General features: G+C 37.5%; 1 protein-coding gene across 1 annotated transcript in view; it reads left to right on the top strand.

Moving 5' to 3' along the window:
- hmcn1 (hemicentin 1) overlaps positions 1–13,578 on the top strand; it is a 78,438-nt gene that overhangs the window by 28,526 nt on the left and 36,334 nt on the right. The window contains exons 11-31 of the mRNA XM_077717454.1: positions 700–820; positions 919–1,182; positions 1,277–1,421; positions 1,493–1,614; positions 2,461–2,730; positions 4,455–4,596; positions 4,666–4,793; positions 5,398–5,511; positions 5,615–5,773; positions 6,441–6,632; positions 6,718–6,813; positions 7,321–7,448; positions 7,961–8,105; positions 8,220–8,332; positions 9,799–9,958; positions 10,305–10,470; positions 10,926–11,053; positions 11,475–11,726; positions 12,013–12,108; positions 12,250–12,444; positions 12,999–13,129. Of these exons, the coding sequence (XP_077573580.1) occupies positions 700–820; positions 919–1,182; positions 1,277–1,421; positions 1,493–1,614; positions 2,461–2,730; positions 4,455–4,596; positions 4,666–4,793; positions 5,398–5,511; positions 5,615–5,773; positions 6,441–6,632; positions 6,718–6,813; positions 7,321–7,448; positions 7,961–8,105; positions 8,220–8,332; positions 9,799–9,958; positions 10,305–10,470; positions 10,926–11,053; positions 11,475–11,726; positions 12,013–12,108; positions 12,250–12,444; positions 12,999–13,129 (3,267 nt within the window). The remainder of the gene's footprint in view (positions 1–699; positions 821–918; positions 1,183–1,276; positions 1,422–1,492; positions 1,615–2,460; positions 2,731–4,454; positions 4,597–4,665; positions 4,794–5,397; positions 5,512–5,614; positions 5,774–6,440; positions 6,633–6,717; positions 6,814–7,320; positions 7,449–7,960; positions 8,106–8,219; positions 8,333–9,798; positions 9,959–10,304; positions 10,471–10,925; positions 11,054–11,474; positions 11,727–12,012; positions 12,109–12,249; positions 12,445–12,998; positions 13,130–13,578) is intronic.

The following is a 13,578-nucleotide window of genomic DNA, read 5'->3' as shown; positions in this document are numbered from 1 at the left end:
CTAATGAAAGCATGAATGCCAGACTGATTGGGTCATTTTCAAATTGGGGATCATTTATAAGGTCAGGTCTAAGTTTTTCTTTTTTATTTCAATATCAATCAGTCAGACTTCATCATTTTGGCTTGTCTACACTTGCATCCGTGCGAAGCCTGTTACAGACATAACTACAAAATGCTTAACGTTAGAATTTGGAGTGAAAACATACTTATGGCTACACAATAAGACGAATAAAGCACAAAGGCAGTCAATAGCACCAAGGCTTAAACTACATTCATAGTTTATCTATTTGTAAAACTTAGCTAGCAGGTTAAACGCTTGTTTGGGTGTAGATACAAACCTGTAAGTCTGAATGTTGGGGTGCTCGGACGTTTGGTCGCCGGTCTTTTGGTCACCGGTCAAATGGTGACAGAGAATTTATTGTTGAAACCAGCTCTCAAAATTATATTCATGAGAGAGAGAGAGTTTAATATCCAAGAGAGAGTGAGAGAGAGTTTAATATCTAAAAGAGAGAGTTTAATATCTAAGTACTGTTTAATATCTAAGTACATTTGACCGGCGACCAAAAGACCAGCGACCAACCGTCCGATCACGGAATGTTAGCGATAATGATATTTATATGTACACATCTCTGCAATTGTGGTTTCAGTTTGTTGATCAGCAAATTAAATTTGTCCCATTTACTTCCTCTTTTAATTGAAGACTTCCAGCAGTGGAAGGCACTCCATCCGAATCTCAGGCCTCAGCAGTATAGACTTTCGAGCTGGTTTCTCCCAAAAGCGAACAATGGATTTCAAAAAAACAATCAGTCGACCAGTTCAAGGTTAGTGAGCTGAAATGTTTTTTCTAACTTTGTGTCGTCGTCTCACTAATCTTTTACAATTAGCCACCGCACAAATATAAAATAGATGACCTTTCCAGGTATTCCTACATACATTCTGTTGAACACAACTGGGATTTCCCCACCGGCAAGACCTGACAGGCTTGAACTCTTAGCAATAACTGGCAAAGTGATTAAAACTCTGCCAATCCGCTATTACCCGGAACGCCAACCTTACAGCCTCTGGAATGTCACCGATTTTATACCACCGAATGAAGCGTTCTTTCTGAGGCTGACAGGTTTTGACCGAAATGGTTTCATTTTCCAGAGAGTCTCTAGTGTGTCCTTCTCAAGTATTGTACCAGGTCAGTGAAAAATGCTGTATATGTATAAGATTCTTCACATGAATGATATCAACAATGAAGAATTCAACTATATTTCTGATCTCTCTCTTCAAAGATGCCCCAAAAGTGTTGATGCCAACAACTACTCATGGTTATTATCTTCAAAAAGGAGCTGTTAGATGTCAAGTGGAAAGCCTGATTCCCTTCACTTTACGTTTCAGCAGGGATGGACGGAGGCTTGGCATGGATCGGCTTTTCAGGTTGGCTGGGGACATGAAAGCAACAGCTGTATTGTGGCATATCCTAAAGCTCTTGCACTTATTTGTTCCAGAGAGTCTGACAATGCACTGTGGGAGATAACAGAGGTAACTTTAAAGGATGAAGGATACTACGAGTGTATTGCTATAAACAGCGCGGGGACGGGTAGAGCTCTCACCTTTCTGGATGTCTCAGGTAAGCATACTTTATTTGAGCATAAAACAGGATGAATATAATGTATCACACATCATCTTGGGAATAGTGCAACAGTGCATGTAAGGCATCACAGTGTAACATAAGGCCATCATGATTATGTATTGATTCATTTTATGGACCGCTTATCCTTACAAGGGTGACGAGGGGTGCTGGAGCCTATCCCAGCTGACTTCGGGCACCAGGTGGGGGACATCCTGAATTAGTGGCCACTAGGGACACTAGGACAGACAACCATTCACGGTCATACTCATACCTAGGGACAATTTAGAGTGTTCACCCAGCCTACAATGGATGCTTTTGGAGTGTGGGAGAAAATCAGAGTACCCAGATAAGACCCACGCCAGGGAAGAACATTCAGACTCCACACAGGAAGGTTGGAACCCACCAATGATTGAACCCACAATCTCAGAACTGCAAGGAAGATGTGCTAACCACTCCTCACTCTATTGCACATTATTTTATATTTAATATTAATTAAATGACCATATATTTTCCAGGATATTGCACATTAAAACTGTAGTGTAAATAGAGAAAAATAAATATATAACATTTAAAGTGTAGTACCGTAATTGTTTTTCTCTGAATAAATAACTGAATGCTCGGGAATAGTTTTTAATGTATTCAGGAAAAAAAAACATGTTGACTATAAAATGTGGGTTAGTGAAAGCATCTTTAAATAAAGCCCACTTTTTTATTGAGTCGGACACCTACAATAATGTGTTGTATATTAATATTATTTGCATAAAATGTACTTTCCTTACATCTGTGGCAGCCCATTTTTTTCATACTTAATAGAAATTCCTCCATTATTTTGTCCTTATGCAGAGCCACCTCCTGCTATCACAGTTGAAGCCAATGTAACAGTTTCACCTGGATCCCAAGCTATCCTCACCTGCCATGTTATCAGTACAGTCAACTTCAACCTGACTTGGTTGAGAGAGGGTCTTGATGCCCGTCTGGATCCTCGGGTACACGTCTTGACCAACCTCTCGCTCCATTTACTTGCTGTAACGCCAGCTCATTCAGGCTGGTATGAGTGTGTTGCTGTAAATGAAGGAGGGATGACTGCTGACCGCGTCAACCTTATTGTACAAGGTAAAAAGTGGTTGTTCCGTTGCATTCAAATATGTTGGTGTTTTTTTTATGTGTGTTTGTGTTTTTGATGGGAAAAAAGTGCTTGTTGGTTCAAATTGGGTAGATAATTCAGATGCCTTACTCCCTGGATGAGACGGTCTGGTTCACATTCTTTGTTTTGTTATTCAATTCAAAGATATTTTGACTCATTTGAGGTCAGGCCTGTCAAATGCATTGACGAAAATTGAGCAAAAATGCATTGATGGAGTCTTGTTTATACACAAGAGAAAAGAGAAGTTAATATGTAGCTTTCAACAAAGAAGTATTTTACAAACCCAGTAGTTGGTTATTAATCATATCTGTCTGGGTTTGTTTTGGATTTTTTTCTTCTATTTGAACAGATCTGAGCAGTTTAAGATAATCTCTGATAAGGCTAAGGGACACAGATCATGGAGTTTTGGCTTTGGGATTAATGCCGTTCTAAAATACAAATCACTGTGGAATATAACAGACATTTTTTAAAGTGCATCATGATGAAAAAGAAAAAAAACCTGTGAAGCGTTCATTTGAAAAAAAAAAAAGACTAACACCATTTATGAACAAAAAGACTTATTTTAGGACCTAAAATCTTTCTTTGTTTTTGGTTGCACTATATCTAATATATTCTTTTTAAATACATGCCAAAATTCCTGTCATGTGGCAAAACGATGCCACAAGTGTTTCTAAGCAAAATCAGCCATCTCCTCTCGTGAAGGTTGAGAACCCTGTGACTTAACTATTCAATCTATAGACAATTTACAGGCGCAAATGTTGTCCATCCAAATTTTGGGGCACATTTTGTTGCTTATACTTTATTGCTTTCTGATGCGCTGTTTTTAATGGTTGTTTTTATTATCAGTCCCCTTTTATAATTACTTTAAATGATTCAAATGATTCGGTCCTATTATTAGTTGGGACTCATCTCTTGCTGCCGCCCTAAAACAGCTGTCAGCAATTCCTTGGGGGTATTGTAATTACCTACTGGTCTTTTCTATGCTAGTCATTTGCCTCACTTTGAAGAGGGTCTGCTCTACTGACCTGTGTCTTTACTTTATTCCGTGATAAAGCGGACCTGATAGTAGGTTCACATTAGGATGAAACAACTTTAAAAACAAGAGAAAAAACTTGATTTGTGTGCATCAATGCGGCACTGAGACTATTTTATAGTGTGACTGGGCTAGAGAACGTATTTCTGGAGACAGATGGCACCAATACTCATTTTTGCGTTTTCAATGTTTTAAATGGCAAGGACCGTGCAAAGCCATGTCAAGATTTCCACTGTAGAAAAAGTTTATTTTTTAATTTGTCCCAAAACGCCATTTCTGTCCCAATTTTTTTTTGCATTTTACTTCCCTTTACCATTGTTGTATTAACAGCCCCTAAGGCTATGTAAAATGAACCGATTCACATGTACTTAGATTGTGATGGAAGCAGTTTCCCAGACTTGAATTAACATGAGTTCAGCCTTTTGGCAGTTAGACCGGAACACACCCTATAAGAGATGACGGTCACATTATGAATCACTTGGCTCATCAAGGAGAGATTCCACAGTTCACTATTTCTCGACAACACGTAAAGCTTGTGGAAGAATATTAATTGGACTAAATCATACTGAATTTATGAGTGCCTGAAACACATGCCTGCTTACAGTGACAATTTACCATCATGCTGGATCGTATAAATCTTGAATGTCATTTTCCTTTTAGAGTTACCTATTGTCTCAGTGGAACCTCAGAATCAGACATTCACTACAGGAGGAGAAGTGAAAATCAGATGCTCAGCCAGCGGCTACCCTTCACCCCTTCTAGCCTGGACACACAATGGCTTGTTTATCATAGCGTCAAGCAGGTAGTTTCTCTCATCATTTTAGAAAATTATGACATTTTTGGGCTCATACAAAGTTATAATTTTACCCAGACATAGAATAACAGCTGACGGCACATTATCCATAAGAAACATGGAGAAGATGGATGAAGGTGTATATGGCTGCTTGGGTAGCAACCAAGCCGGAACTGACTCCATGGATTCCCTCGTCGTTTACATTGGTGAGTAATGCACTCAGACATTTCCTGAATATTGTATACATAGATGACAGATACCTACACTCAAATACTACATTGGACTTACCGTATTTTTACGACTATAAGGCGCACCGCATTATAAGGGCACCCTCGATGAATGGCATTTTTCCATATATAAGGCGCACTGTATTATAAGGTGCACTGTATTATAAGGCGCACTGTCTATTTTGGAGAAAATGTATGACTTTTAAGTGCGCCTATAGTCGTGAAGATACAGTAATTGCAATTGACTTCCAGGTGTGAAGTACTCACTACACAGTACCTACCAGCCAGCCATTGTTGATGTTTTGGATTTTTTTGTATAAAGTTTTGCAGTGGGGAGGAGCTATATGATGGAAGATTTTGTAAACAAAGATGGCATCTGCATATTTAACAGTATTGTTTCAGTTCAGGTGTTTGTGTTTTGAAATAATATCCGACAGTGGTGGTTTTTCATTTTTGGTTTTCTGTTTTTTCCATATATAAGGCGCACTGGATTATAAGGCGAACTGTCTATTTTGGAGAAAATTTAAGACTTAAGTGCGCCTTATAGTCGTGAAAATATGATACATGATTACTCCGTCCATAGAATCTCCTGTGGTGACAGTGGCTGTTAACGAGATCCTCAGTGGTATTGGAGAAACCACAGTAATGGCTTGTTCCGCATCGGGAATCCCCCGGCCAGAAATGTCTTGGTACAAAGGTAACAACAACGAAACAAAATGATGTGAATCACATTTCAGAAGCAAATATGACTGAAAGTCATGGAATAAGTGTAAAGTTATACATTCTGTCTTGTTCTCCAGGTGATGTGAAATTGCACTCAATATTTTCAATGGACATAGATGTCCAGGCAGGTGTAATAACCATTAAGAATACCCATGAAACTGATGCTGGAGACTATACTTGTGTGGCTTCTAACAGTGCTGGCACTTCGTCGGGAAAGGTTACTCTCGATGTTGGAGGTATGTCATTTATTGTATGTCACAGAATGATGAGCTGCATGGAGCATTTAAACCAGGGGTGTCAGACTCGGGTTGGTTTGCGGATCGCGTTAACGTTTTTATAAATGGATTAAAGGAACTGGATTAAAAGCCCTGAATATTAAATTTTTTAATAGATCTAAAACAATGTTTATTTCAGTTTTTTTAAATATATTTTTAGATTTTACAAAATGTTTTTTGAACTAAAAACACAGAAAAAATGATTAAAAAATTACAATTATTAATTAAGAGGGAAATCAGGAAATGTTATATACATCTATGCTCTTCATTTTAATTTGATCCTAAAACAGAAGGTCGGCACTCATGATTTACTTTCTTGGGCCACACAAAATGATGCGGTGGGTCAGATTTGGTCCCCGGGCCGCCACTTTGACACGTGCTTTAAACTGTCTGCTTTAAGTTTCTTGAAGCCCTTAAAATGCTCCCCTAGTCAACCACTTTTGACGACAAATAGCTTTTTAACACCATGGGTGTAGGAATAATATTTTCGATATCTGTTTTATACATTTTAGACCTAAAAAAAAAAAAAGCTATATTTTTTTAATGCTCGCAGATCAAAAGTTACACAATATTACAAGGAGAGGGTTGATTTTATGCAGTTGACTTTTTTTTTTCATCTTCACTGCAGATGCACCAAAGTTTACGCAAGAGCCTCTCAACATAGCAGGGGACATCGGGTCCAATGTGACCCTGGCATGCCAAGCCCAAGGTTATCCAGAGCCACAGGTTACTTGGAAAAGACAAGATGGTTTGCCCCTTTTCAATACATACCTCAGACATAGCACCATTACTCAAGACAAAGAAGGTCTTCATATAAGTAGTAAGTTTATCATCTCGATCATATAATATGAGAACTTCATTACTTGGATTTGCTGTACATTTGACAGTTCATTTTCCATGTTTAGACCTGTGGGTTGATGACGAGATCGAATATATCTGTCAAGCTTCCAACCATTTTGGCAAGATTCAGACCAAAGCAAGCATTACTGTAACGGGACTCGGTATGTATACTATTTATTATTAAAAATAACACACACACACATGACTTATATTTCCTTGTTTAGCCAATATCTACAAAATCATGATGTTCCTTATTAAAGTGGAAAACAGAAAATATTTTTAGATATTTTTAGATTTTACAAAATTATTTTTGAACTAAAAACACAGAAAAAATGATTGAAAAAAACTACAATTATTGATTTAAATAGGGGAAAATTAGGAAATATATAATACAGCTATAATCTTCATTTTAATTTTATTCTAAAACAGAAAGTCGGCTCTCATGGTTTACTTTCTCGGGCCACAAAAAATGAAGCGGTGGGACAGATTTAGCCCCCGGGCCGCCACTTTGACACCTGTGATCTAAAGTTTGAATTTCAGTGTGTACCAATGTACATTTTTTTCCAATGGTACAAAACCCAGACAGGAACTTGATGGCTTAACTATACTTTTTTAACTTAGTTGTTTTTCACTGAAACAATCAACATTTGTTTGCATGTTTTCTGCAGTGCTACCTGTTATTGCAATGAGCCCAACGGTGATAGGTGTAATCAAGGACCAGCAGCTGACTTTACCCTGTGTACTTTTGGCTGGAAATCCTCTTCCTGAGAGACAGTGGCTGCACAACTATGGCCTTGTAAGTACAGAAGAACCGTTGGAAATTGTAGTAGGTTTAATGCAATTTTTATACCTGCCATAAGATCTGTTACGGTTCTTAGAAGTCATGGTTTGCTACGTACCTCAGTCTTGGGTGTTTGTCCGAATTGGCACACAAATTCTGCATATGCTCCCTCTTAAACGAATCTTGGTCTTTAAGACATCATGAGTGAGGCTTTCACCCAATTGCAGTAGTCGGAGGACGAGAACCGTTTATAATGACCTTTATTTGTTTATTTTCATACAAAAGCATGTATGCTTTAGAGGGGTAGTTGTGGGCAGGTGGCAGGAGGAAGGTAAAGTCTTCAAAGTAAAAATTATGAAATATCCTTTGAAAAAAGTTTCTGTTATTTAGAGTTGGCTACTAAACCAATTGCAATCTGGCTAAATAAAAATGGACATTTTGGTGTTTTTTTTTTGGTGAGCTCCACACTATGACAGTAAGTACTTGATACTGCATTTAAATTAAAGTGTATAACCTGCCTATTTCAGGTGACCTCAGATGAGTATGTGAGCGTGCGCAGGGATGGAAGTCTGCACATTGAGCGAGTTCGACTGGATGATGCTGGTGATTACACCTGCTTAGCTGAGAGCGTTGTTGGGGCTACCAACCACACTACCTTTGTCAACGTCTTTGGTATAACCTATGATTTTTTTTCATGATATCCAGTAGTTTTTGAAGCTGTTTTCGTCATTATGACAATGTGTTTACAAACATTTATATGACTCTTCTTTTTATTGTTCTTATTAGTGATTCCATCCATTCGGCATGGCCCTCAAGTATTCAGCATTATTGAGGGAACACCTATATCTCTGCCCTGTTATGCTAGTGGGATACCTGCACCTGAGATCACCTGGTCTAAGGTCTGTTTTGGTCTTCACATTATTTTAGCACCTGATTGTACTTGCAGGACACCAGATGGTAAAAATATGTCCTCTTTATGGGTTGTAATGAAAACCTGCACCCACTGCTGCCCTCTGTGGAATAGTTTGCCCAACCCTAGTATAGTGTCTTTATACTTGTCTTTATCAGGGACAATATAATGTCTTCGCTAAATGAATAAAAAGTTCACAATTTGCTGCTCATTTAAGATCAGCAGAGTAATACAATGCACAAGAAGGAATACATCATGAATTTAAAAGCCACTTATCCAAAACTGTCTGCATCACTATCATAATGGTATGACTACTGTCAATCAAATAATTCACATTCATCCAAATACAGGAGTTTTTTATGATACAATGACTCCCAGTTTCACTTAGATATTCTATACTAATTAGTTAGAAATATTTAGGAAATGCTGGGAATTTTTGTATGCATCATCGCTGTGATTTTATTTACTATCCACATTCATGGTACTTAGAAAATAACATCATTTCTGCATCATTCTATTGAATAGTACTTATAGATACTATAGCTAAACTAAATATATTAAGCTGCAGTAACTGTGTACGTGTTTTCAATATCTCAAAGTTACAGTGGAAGAGTTTTAGGGGTTGTTTAGTGTCACATGCCTGGAAATCTTGTTACACTGTAAATCGACTCTGGAATTTCAATATTCCATGATAGATAAAATGCCCGTGTGTGTATGTGAGACCACATGTTTTTCCTCTTACGTTTGCACTATTAAACTACGTGTCCGAACTGAACTGGCTTGTACAGTAGACCAGCGTTACCCAACCTTTTTCTCAGCATGGACCGGTAAAGCTATTTCTAAGGGCCGACTTTCTATTTTAGGATCAAATTAAAATGAAAAGTATAGATGTACATTAAATTTCCTGATTTTCCCCCTTTTAGATCAATAATTGTAATTTTTCAATCCATTTTCCTGTATTTTTAGTTTAAAAAAATCATTTTGTAAAATCTAAAAATATATTTAAAAAAAGCCTAAAATAAACATTGATTTATATCTATAAAAAAAACTGAATATTAAGGGATTTTAATCTAGTTCTTTTAATCATTTTATCGAAAAAAATCTAAATATTATATATAAAATGGTCCGGCCCACATGAAATCGAGTTGACCTTAACGTGGCCCGCGAACCAACCCAAGTCTGATACCCCTGCAGTAGATGACTCCACACTAACAGTTGCTTATTTGTGTAGTCCCTCATAATTGTAGCGCAATGGTAGAATGGTGTTAAAATGATTCAAGGTGTTAATTCCTGCTACCGTATGTCCCACCCAGACACAATATATACTCATTTGCATGTGATGCCGGATTGCTAGCTTGTATTTAGATATTTTTCTTACCCCTAAGTTGAATTATGGCTTTAATAACTTGAACAGTGGAAGGTTTCATTCACCACTCTTTGTGATCTGTTTTGAAGGGTGGAGAGTATGTATACTTGGGTGGTCCAGCTTTCTCCTTGGACTCTGACGGCAGCCTGCTCATTGCCTCACCTTCTGGAAATGAGACAGGAGAGTTCCTCTGCACAGCTGCCAATGCTGCTGGTCACGCCTCAAGAAAAATTCAACTAACTGTCTATGGTAATGCTTAAGACAAATAGAGAGGTTACATAAATGCACAATAAATACATTTGATGTGTGGGCCAATTTCATCAAAGCTTAAGATTATTTTATCAAATGTGTTCTTGGTATGTGCCTCCCTGAGGAGTCACCTTGTGGGGGTTAGAGAAGCCTGTATGTCCTAGAAAAAAGGCTCTGACTTGATATTCATTGTGGAGATGGGATTTGCTTGACAGACAGCTGTCCGCGGAAAAAACTTGTAGGCAACAAATTTAATGAGCAAACTACAATTCTAACTGGAAGCACTTGTAAGATGATTTCCTTTCCTTCATTTAGACATTTGTTTGTTCTTTATTTGTGTTTCAAGTGCGTCCTAGGTCCAATGTGGGGAGTTCCAGTGACTCCTCTGACTCAACAAGAATGTCAGTGATAGAGGGCAAAGATGCAATTTTACCATGTGACGTCCACAGTGTCCCCTCACCCTCCTTTAGCTGGGCCAAGGAGACACGGCTCATTTCTCCTTACTCCCCGAGGTAAATCATACCTTTATGACAACACTTAATGATTTTGTTTTAATAGAAAGTCCCAAGCTTCTGTCTGTACGGTTGATGTATATTAGAGGTATTAATATTGGAAAATCTTCCTTTCTTAAAATGTACAAGTACTGTATTTTCCGGACTATAAATCACACTTTTTTTTGTAGTTTGGTCCTTAACTTATACTCAAGTCATCCAAAATATGGTTAATTTATTACAGTAACTGGCCTATTATAATACCACTTTAATTTTTAATGTTTGTTCTTGGTTTCGGATAAATCCAAAAACTGCCCCCTAAAAATGCAATTTATACTCCAGTGCAATTGATATAATGAATTTTTCCCTCTTCTAATCTGAAAAGCACGGTGGAACATTGTTTTGGTCTATACAAAGGCAATTTGCATTAATACATTCACCATATTTAATAACTGATGTCTATATGCTCCACCCAGGCATGACCAGCTTCCGTCGGGCTCACTCAAGATCTTTGAAAGCAAAGTTTCAGACAGTGGGCTCTATATATGCATCGCTTCCAATATTGCTGGCAACTTAACCCAATCCATTGAACTCACTGTTTTGGGTAAGCCCACATTAACAAAATAATAACAAATAAACCGTGTTACAGTGGTTAGTGCTTGAGCCCCACACGTTTAGTTGGTCCTCACTGTGTGAAGTTTACATATGTTTTCTCTATGTATTCCGATTCTTCCCACATCCCAAAAATATGATTGCTAAGCTGGTTGAACACTCTAAATTGGTCCTAGGTATGAGAGTGAGCATGAATGGTTGTCTGTCTCTTTGTGCCCTGGGAATGGCTGGCCATCAATTCAAGGTGTGTCTTCTGGACAGTGCCCATAGTTTGCTGGGATAGGCTCCAGCAGTTCTGAAAATGAATAAATGAAAAAACATCTTAATTTCTAGGTGATTTTCCATACATTTTACTTTTAAATATAACAATACATAATTAACAATTGCATTATTTATCTTGACCTCTACCCCAGTGCCACCTCGTATCCAAGTTGGTCCCAAGGTATTAAAAGTCCAGGTCGGAGACCCTGTCGAACTTCCGTGCATAGCTCAAGGGGTACCGAAACCAACCCTCTCCTGGATGAAGGATGGCAAGAGGTATCCCGTATCACCTGCTGGCAGTCTCGTTTTGGGCCCAGTGGGGCTGGAAGAGGAAGGAACTTACACCTGTACAGCAGCCAACATTGCAGGAAGCGATGAAGCTCAAGTACAGCTTCTGGTACAAGGTTGGTTTTAAATACCATATAATGTTAAAAATATTCTGTAATATTATAATGAATATATATATATACATTGTGTAATATAGATGATGTATACTGATGAAAAGTAAATGGTATATGCGGAGAAAATGTGAAGTACTGATTCAGGTAGCATGAAACATCATTTTCACACAAGTGATTTTTTTATACATAAAGTTTGTTTTCTTATATTTCATAATTTTCATGGTTTTGTCTGCACTTATCTTTTGAACAGATAAGTGAATTGTGTTACTGTCCATGTATGTATTTTCAGTTCCCCCGGTAATCGAAGTTTTGGAACACCCATTCAATAGTCCCTTACAGGAGAGAATTGCAAAACAACGTATTGCCTTCCCTTGTCCTGCAAAAGGTACACCACTGTAACTGTTTAATGGATGTTTATTGATCTCGAACAGTGCACTCACTCTGCTTTTAATAATATCTCAAAGAGTTTTATGAGTTTTTACCAATACAGTATACAATTCATTTATTTGTCCACCTGTTGCCACAGGACTTCCCAAACCTGTCATCCGATGGTTGCGTAATGGCCAAGAACTGACTGGTAATGAGCCCGGTGTGTCTATTTTGGAGGATGGCACTCTTTTAATCCTGGCATCTTTGTCACCGCTTGATGACGGGGAGTATGTCTGCTCTGCCATTAATGATGCTGGGTCTACTGAGAAGAAGTATCAGCTCAAAGTCAATGGTACGTGCCCTGATTGTGTTTCTTGTTTTTTTTTAAATACACCGTAAACTCTGACGTTTTTTTTTACTGAAATCTCTTTAAAAATGTGGTTTTGTTTCAGCGAAGGAAGGCTTTTTTCACCAAAATATTGTTACCGAAAACATTAAGTTGCTTTGGCTCAAAATTATTATTTTCTTCTGCAAATTTTATCAAATAATTGTGTTCTAAGCAGTAATAATATCAATATTAAAAAGCAAAATATATAGATAACACAAATTTTACATTTTAAAAGTGAATAATAATTTCCAAAATAGCATTTTTACAGGCCTAAATCCTGTCAAGCTGTCACTCAAGTAGTTGTCAAGTACTCCTCCGTCATTTGGGAATTGATCATCTTGAAATTGTGAAGATATCGATATTTGTAGCCCGATTGTAGATTTCTTTTGTATTCGGGTTTATTAATTGCGAACTTTTTGTTGCCATAGGTCTAGAGTTAGCCTATACAACTCATGTTTTCACATATTTTTCATTTTGGTGAATGCCTACTTGTTCTGATCCAATCCAATGCTCTCCAGTGCCACCAACACTCGTTGACACTGACGAATCAGTAAATATGTCTGTGGTTGAGCGACATCCCACCACTTTGGTCTGTGATATCAAAGGAAGTCCTACCCCAGTTATCACCTGGTACAAAGGTGACATTCCTGTAAGTAAAATGAATCTTTACAAATTCAGCTATGAAAACATGTGTTAACAATTTAAAGATTTTTAAAGACATGTCTTTTTTTGGTCAGTCAAAATGTATTTGTATGGCACATATGAAAGATCCATGAGGGGGGATGAAGTCATGAGTTACTTAGTTACTTAGTCAGTCAGTCAGTGAGTTAGTTATAGTCATACACACTTTTTGAAAATTCAGTTTGTTGTTACTGTTATCACAGAAAGTTAATGACCTTTCATTTTGTGCTTATTCTTATGCTGTGTGTTATATCATATCATCCTATTATATATATTGTATCATGCTGTTGCCATAGTAACCACAGAGTATATGTTGGGGTTGGAGTAGTTAGTAAATTAACAGAAAATTAATGATTATCAATTAATGAAATAAAATAAAGGCAGTTACATCAGTAGAGAATTTGTGCATGATGTTTC

The sequence above is a fragment of the Stigmatopora nigra genome, chromosome 5 (genome assembly GCF_051989575.1).
Source record: "Stigmatopora nigra isolate UIUO_SnigA chromosome 5, RoL_Snig_1.1, whole genome shotgun sequence".
In the NCBI taxonomy this organism is placed as follows: domain Eukaryota; kingdom Metazoa; phylum Chordata; class Actinopteri; order Syngnathiformes; family Syngnathidae; genus Stigmatopora; species Stigmatopora nigra.
This window is presented reverse-complemented; position numbering and strand designations above follow the sequence as displayed.